Here is an 8100-nt window from a genome sequence, read left to right as displayed (position 1 = left end):
GGATAAAACTTTGAAATTTGATTGACTCATGGGGACTAAATATAGCGCTATCTGTTGGAGATCGGGTGCCACCGTGGTGCAATGGTATGCACACCCGCTTTGAACGCTGAAGGTCGCGGGTTCGATTCCCCCGGCCGGGCAACATCAAAAATTTTCAACGGTAGCAAAATATTCCTCAGTAATGTTGGCGACATTTCCTGAGTATTTCAGCCATGCAAAACTTCTCTACAAGTGGTGTCTTAAGACACGCTGTTCGGACTCGGCGATGTTATTGAGCTAATGTGAATCGGCGTGCACTCATTGATATGAGAGAAGGGTCTCTTGTCCCATCTGGAATGTTTATGGACAAATTATTATTATATGTTGGAGACAAATTGCCTTTGGTTAAGGCTATATATAAGGGGCTCTATAAAAAATGTGTCCAGAGAATACTACTCACAGAATACTATCATCCCCACGTCGATTTCCCCACACCACAGATCATGACCTGAAAATTGTTGCACAGTGTAATTAATATACCGGTCTGTTTCAGAACTGCAAGAATCTACTAATTCTTACTATTTATCGATATCATAATGGAAAAATTGTTATCGTAGTAAAATATGTAGATTCTTGAAGGCTCTGGAACAGACATTCATTAAAAAATCATCGAAATAGAACCATATCTTGTAACGTCTATAATAAAATATGTTGCCAAAAATCGGGCGGTAACGTTATAAAGGGACTGTTACCGCCACTGGTGATCAATACACATCACGTCGCCCAGTAATTAAAATAAATATTTTTGTTTGTTCTTTTTTAATCAATTTTAATAACATGTATCAATTATTGATTATTATCTTTGATCCTTCATTACATTGTATTTCTTTGTACTAAAATATGTAAATCGAAGTTAAATTTATAGTGTTGAAGGAATCTCTCTTTCTTTTACAATTTTTGGTCAAGCAGTTAACACACTGCAAATAAAATTTAACATTAATTTTAGCTGATGGTTTGAAACCAAAAAGTATGTATAAATAAGTATAATATTTTGTAATGTATTTTTTCCTAATAAAATTGAATTCCTTTAGGAATTAAAACATTTGGTTGCGCCACAAGTTGGCAATAATGAAATAAATATTTTTCAATAAAATTAACCAGTGTTGGCGATTATTTGTTCAAATCATCGGCGGGCCATCTATTGTGAACAAATTTTTAATTCTTTTTGCTGTGACTAAGTAAGGCCGAGGATTTGCAGAAGACGCTAAATTGTCAAGATTGGGCATAAAATTGGATTAAATCTGTACCCGCTTTACCAATCGAAGCATAACCTCAAACCTAGCCACACGTAAGTATTAACATGGATTCTTCTTTTCATCAGGTTGAACCACATAACCTCAACGTCACCAACCATGCCTTGCCACTAACATGTGAACTTTGCCACGAAAATATCATCGGTAACATTATAAACTGCTACAACTGCAAAAAGCCATACCACGAATCTTGTGCAAAGGTTTCTCATCCCAACGAAGAATTCACTTGCGTCTCATGTTCACAAAATGCCACCAAATATTGTCGCTCGGTGCATGGTTCTCAATCATCATGGGACTCAAACAACACGGCAAGCAGTAAACGGGCTCTAGAGTTAAAACGGTTAGAGGAGGAGAGAGAATTAGTTAGAAAACGCGATGAAGAGTATCTGGCCAAAAAATATAAAATCCTTCAGGAGAATACGGATAATGGAGAATCATCAAATATACAGGTAAATCAGGCAGAAACGTCGGCCGAATTAAGGCCAATAAATGATTGCGAAGTCCAACATAGTATAAACAACCTAACCTCAATAAACACGTCGTGTGTTCCAGTCATATCGAACACGGCACCTCTTATGACAGCCACACATTCTTTTACGCTCCCTACCAGTGCTTATGATTTGAATCATTTTAATAATACGCGTTTTACCGAGCCGATATTTAACCTACACTCAACAGGCTACCAGAATTGCACTAATCAGAGACATATTGCAACAAATAATGGTTCGCAGCGACAACAATCGTTTATAAACTCGGCACCAATGAACAGCGCTCAACTGCCAAGCTTTGAGGAGCAACAATCAACACATCGAAGGCTTACACCTAACCAAATGCAAGCTCGTCAAACCGTACCGAAGGAATTACCCATATTTTCCGGCTCACCGGAGGAATGGCCACTATTTAGTTCTACCTACAACTGGTCTACATCTGTTTGCGGTTTGACAGATGCTGAAAATCTCATTAGGTTACAACGTGCACTTCGGGGAGAGGCGCTGGAGTCTGTAAAACGCATACTCATCTACCCCTCATGTGTCCCTCACGCAATTTCCATTCTGAGTGTATTATATGGTCAGCCAGAAAAAATATTGCATTCCCTTAAAAACAAGATCAAAGCACTGCCACAAGTGAACCCAAATAAAATGGATACAATAACAAATTTTGCGGTTCAAGTAAAAGGCTTGTTATCAACCATAGAAGCCAGCGGTTTGGATGACGAATTAAACAATTCGTCTCTGCTCCAGGAATTATTAGTCAAGCTTCCACCATACTTTCAAATTAATTGGGGAGGACAAAAATTAATTCTTCAACAAAACGGCAGGAAGGCAAATTTGTCAGAGTTTACTGCATGGATATTTGATATTGGTTTGTCAGCGAGCACTGTAAATATAGCAGGTACAATTACACCCTCTTCTTCTTCGTCCATTCGTAAACAGAATTCATTTTTGCATACCCATGTGGAGACAAAGAGGAGAAAATGCCTAATATGTGAAGGTGAATGTAAAAACATTGCAAATTGCAAAACATTCATCACTGCTGATCGAAAAGAGAAGTGGGAATTGGTAAAGAAACTACAATTGTGCAAGCATTGCTTAAAGAAACATTCCGGTATCTGTTACAACAAAAACAATATCTGCAATGTTAATGGCTGTCAAATAAAACATCATCACCTTCTGCATGGTGATAAAAACAACAACAACACTGATATGCAGCCCAACAGGCAGAATGATGAGAGGGAAACAAAATTGAATGAGAACAATGAAATTAACAGCGAGCACACTGTTAACTCACATAACATAAATAAACAGAGCGTTCTCTTCAAAATTATCCCAATAAATATTTATGGGAGCAACAACAATGCTGTGTCAACATACGCTTTCTTAGACGATCGTTCGTCTGTAAGTCTAATTGAAGAAGAAATATTAAATCAATTAGAACTAAAAGGGGAAATGGATCAGCTGTGTATGACGTGGACAGCGAACATAAAGAGAACTGAAAATAACTCACAACGATTGAATATCAAAGTGAGTGGTGATAACAATAACAAATTATCATTGGACGTGCGTTCTGTCAAAAAATTGATGCTGCCAAAACAAACACTCGATTATGAAGTATTAAGCAAAGAATTTCAACATTTAAGAGGTCTACCAGTGGTAAGTTATTTCGATGCTGTACCAAAAATATTAATTGGTATAAATAACGCAAACATGATACTTACACAGAGGGTGAAGGAAGGCGGTATGAAAGAACCCGTTGCCATCAAAACACCACTTGGTTGGACAATTTGTGGACCTTGTCACAATGACAATTTCACACTTTACAATATGCACATATGCGAATGTGCCGATAGAGACGACAAAGTACAACAAATGGTAAAATTGTTTTATAATATCGAAAGTATGGGCATCAGCTATGCGAAAACTTTGCAGAGCAAAGAGGATGAGCGGTCATGCGAAATTTTAGAAAAATTCACAAAGCAACGTGAGGATGGCCATTATGAAACGTCACTGCTGTGGAAATATGACAACATAAAGATGCCGAATAATTATGAAATGGCGAAACGAAGACTTGTATGTCTCGAGAATAAACTTCATAAAAATCGTGAGCTGTTTGAAACTTTTTCGAAAACATTAGCACAATATGCTACAAAAGGTTTCATCAGCAAGATCGACATATCAACCAAACATGCAAATGTTTGGTATTTACCAATTTTTCCCGTCTTTAATAGGAATAAACCAGGGAAATGCAGAATAGTTTGGGACGCAGCTGCAAAATTCCAAGGTATATCGTTGAACTCCATGCTCCATAAAGGTCCCGATCTTTTGTCTTCACTACCAGCAATTCTCTTCAAATTTAGGGAGAAGTCAGTGGCCATATGTGGTGACATCGAACAAATGTTCCACCAAGTTTACATTCGTGAAGAGGATAGACACGTCCAACGATTTCTATGGCGTAATTGTGAGACAAACAGAGAGCCAGATGTTTACATTATGAATGTAATGATATTTGGCGCTTCTTGTGCTCCATGCATCTCACAATATGTAAAGAACATAAACGCATCTAAATTTGAGAGTCAACTACCACAAGCTGCTGCCGCTGTTAAAGAAAATCATTATGTTGACGACTTTCTGTATTCCACAGATTCTGTTGAGAAGGCCATACAAATAGCAAAAGAAACCCAGTACATACAGAACAAAGGTGGTTTTAATTTGAGAAATTGGTGCTCTAATAAAATAGAGGTGGTCAATGAATTAGAAATAAATCAGCTGGATTCAGAGAAGCAATTAAATATGTGCACGGACAGACAAACTGAAAAGGTTCTTGGAGTTTTTTGGAAACCAGATGACGATACAATTATTTTCAAAATATCACCACATATTTGGAACAATGAAGTAATTCGTGAAGCGAAACCGGTAACTAAGCGTCAAGTTTTAAAAATACTCATGACCGTATATGACCCTTTAGGTCTAATCGGTAATTTTCTGATGTACTTGAAAATTATTCTACAGGAAATCTGGAAAAGCGGAGTAGAATGGGACCAGCCGATTAATATTGAACAACAAGAGAAATGGTGTAAGTGGTTAAAATATTTACCAGAGCTGGAGAAGGTAAGCATACCGCGATGCTATTTAAAGTCACTCATTGATTATGGACATGCTGACCTACAGTTACACATGTTTGTAGATGCCAGCGAAAACGGATATGCAGCCGTGGCTTATCTTCGAATTTCAAACAACGATGAAACTGTTTGCTCTTTGATTGGTTCCAAAACGAGAGTGGCTCCACTACGTATGACATCGATACCACGTTTGGAACTAATGGCGGCTCTCATCGGCTCTAGGTTTGCCAAAAACATAATCCAGAATCACTCCCTTCCGCTTAAGGCAAAATATTTTTGGTCCGATTCTAGAACAGTCCTGAGTTGGCTGACCAACAACAGCAAAAAGTACCACCAGTTCGTTGCCCTTCGAATAAGTGAAATTCTAGAGACCACCGAGCTAAATGAATGGCGCTGGGTTCCTGGTAAGCAAAACGTAGCAGACGAGGCAACAAAGTGGGCCAAGAGGCCAGATATATCAAACGATAGCCGATGGTTTACAGGACCGCCCTTTCTTTTAGACCCTCAATCGAAGTGGCCAATAGATGAACCAGCAGAACTGGTTGGTCACATAAACATACATCAGGATGAAGAAATATTAATTGATCCAAAACGTTTTTCCAAATGGAACCGGCTTTTAAGATCTCTTGCATATGCAGTGAAATATAAAAACATACTCAAACGGAAAACGAAGATAGAGTCAGAACTTACATCCGAAGAATTGTTCGAAGCAGAATGTCTACTGTATAAAATGGCACAGCAGGAGTTTTATTCCAACGAAATCTTCGTTTTAAAATCAAATAAGTTTGTAACTAAATCAAGCCAGCTATATAAACTTTCTCCTATATTAGATGAAAATGGCGTTCTACGCATCGACGGACGCATTGGAAACGCAGATGTTCCAGAATCAACAAAAACCCCAATAATTTTACCAAAAGGGAGCAGAATAACATTTTTGCTGATTACTCACTTCCATTCAAAAATGCATCATTTGCATCAAGAAACAGTGGTTAACGAATTAAGGCAGCACTACTACATTCCACGAATGAGAGTAGCCGTTAAAGATGTAGTCAAACAGTGCCAGGTATGTAAAATAAAAAAGAGTGTTCCAGTATGTCCACAAATGGCAAAACTTCCACCCGCTCGTCTCGCCGCCTTTTGCCCACCATTTACATACACGGGCGTAGACTACTTCGGTCCAGTAATGGTAACAGTCGGGCGACATACAGAGAAACGATATGGGGCTCTCTTTACTTGCCTAACATTAAGAGCAGTACACATCGAAATAGTTAACACCCTCAACACCTCCTCCTGCATAATGGCTATCCGGAACTTTATTTCTCGGAGAGGAACACCCAAAGAGTTTTATAGTGACAACGGCACTAATTTTGTGAGTGCAGAAAAAGAAATTCGTGCTGCCGTAAATGAAATGGATAAAGATGAGTTGGTTCGAAATTTTACCTCTGCAACAACAACATGGAAGTTTAATCCACCCTTCTCCCCACACATGGGAGGTGCATGGGAAAGAATGGTGAGGTCAGTTAAGACAGTTTTCTACAATATAACTCCAACTAGAGTACCAAGTGAAGAGTTACTTCGAAGTATGCTCGCGGAAGTAGAAAACATCATAAACTCTCGTCCTCTGGTGTACGTGCCAATCGATCACGAAAATGCAGAAGCATTGACACCAAATCATTTGCTGTTAGGCTCTTCAAATGGCATGAAACCTTTAGCAACATATGACGACAGCGCAGTGGCTCTTCGTAATAATTGGCTATGCTCTCAACAGTATGCAGACTCATTCTGGCGACGATGGGTTAGGGAATATTTACCCTGTTTGACATTGAGATCAAAATGGTATGAAAAGGCAAAGCCGCTAAAAGTTGGTGACTTGGTTATTGTGGTCGACCCATCGAATCCAAGGAACGTGTGGCCTAAGGGGAGAGTACTGGAGACAACTCTAGCAAAGGATGGCCAGGTGCGTAGCGCGAAAATTATGACGTCCGGTGGTATATTGGTGAGACCTGCAACCAGATTGGCTGTGCTAGATGTGGCGGAGAAAGAGGAGTAAGACTTCGAAGGCTTCTCGTCATACTGAGGGGGGGTGTTACCGCCACTGGTGATCAATACACATCACGTCGCCCAGTAATTAAAATAAATATTTTTGTTTGTTCTTTTTTAATCAATTTTAATAACATGTATCAATTATTGATTATTATCTTTGATCCTTCATTACATTGTATTTCTTTGTACTAAAATATGTAAATCGAAGTTAAATTTATAGTGTTGAAGGAATCTCTCTTTCTTTTACAATTTTTGGTCAAGCAGTTAACACACTGCAAATAAAATTTAACATTAATTTTAGCTGATGGTTTGAAACCAAAAAGTATGTATAAATAAGTATAATATTTTGTAATGTATTTTTTCCTAATAAAATTGAATTCCTTTAGGAATTAAAACATTTGGTTGCGCCACAAGTTGGCAATAATGAAATAAATATTTTTCAATAAAATTAACCAGTGTTGGCGATTATTTGTTCAAATCATCGGCGGGCCATCTATTGTGAACAGGGACTATATTAATAAGTGGGCATTAGGATGACCCATTTTTTTTTTATTTTTTACCCCCTAATTTTTTCCATTTGATCCAAAAATTTTTGGCGATCGGTTAACGTTAACCCGTGCCAACCTAGCGATCTTTGTTTCCATAGTAATTTTGGTGCAAATGCGTCAAAGGCGCATCTAAATACCACAATTATGGTGCGATCAATGAAAAAACTTTATCAGTTCATTATTGGTGCTAAGAACCGATCCTATATCGCTATATCAAAATCCTATCCGATTTTAAAAAAATTTTGTAGAAATCGTTTTTAGCCACAATAATGAACTGGTAAAGTTTTTTCTTTGAACAATTGTGGAATTTTGGTGAAAATGCGCTTTGGTCCCATACAAACAACTATAGAAACAAAGATCGGCGTTCTTCTGCTGCGATGGATGGAGGGAGGTCTCCAAGTACGACATTCACACTGTATCTCTGTACTGCCTGCGCAACCATGTCTGTGTGAATGTTATCCAAGCCTGCCTGGGTAGGGGAAGCCTGTCCATTAAATCGTGAGAGGGATGCTTACTGCGATAACACCCAAGCATGTACTGCATCGACAACATCTTGTAAAACCTTCGCCTCCTCATGAAGTTGGACCACTGGTGTCATGAG

At 38.4% G+C, this 8100-nt stretch overlaps 1 protein-coding gene across 1 annotated transcript; it reads left to right on the top strand.

The window, feature by feature from the left end:
- The first annotated feature begins 1339 nt into the window (after nucleotides 1-1339).
- Nucleotides 1340-6958, top strand: LOC141389847 (uncharacterized). Its single transcript, XM_073962022.1, has 2 exons — nucleotides 1340-5312; nucleotides 6288-6958. Exons 1-2 carry the CDS (start codon nucleotides 1340-1342, stop codon nucleotides 6956-6958), a joined length of 4644 nt encoding a protein of 1547 aa, XP_073818123.1.
- Nucleotides 6959-8100: the final 1142 nt, after the last annotated feature.

The sequence above is a fragment of the Musca autumnalis genome, unplaced genomic scaffold (assembly GCF_047663935.1).
Source record: "Musca autumnalis isolate F117 unplaced genomic scaffold, ASM4766393v1 scaffold_1, whole genome shotgun sequence".
Lineage (NCBI taxonomy): Eukaryota > Metazoa > Arthropoda > Insecta > Diptera > Muscidae > Musca > Musca autumnalis.
The sequence above is the reverse complement of the archived record's forward strand: the minus strand, read 5'-3'. Positions and strand labels throughout refer to the sequence as shown.

Bases quoted from the DNA above. Each gene is read 5' to 3' on its own strand.
- LOC141389847 (XM_073962022.1), top strand. From the start codon at position 1,340: ATGGATTCTTCTTTTCATCAGGTTGAACCACATAACCTCAACGTCACC. The intron at 5,313-6,287 runs GTAAGCAAAACG...TTGTGAGTGCAG, and splicing joins TGAATGGCGCTGGGTTCCTG to AAAAAGAAATTCGTGCTGCC.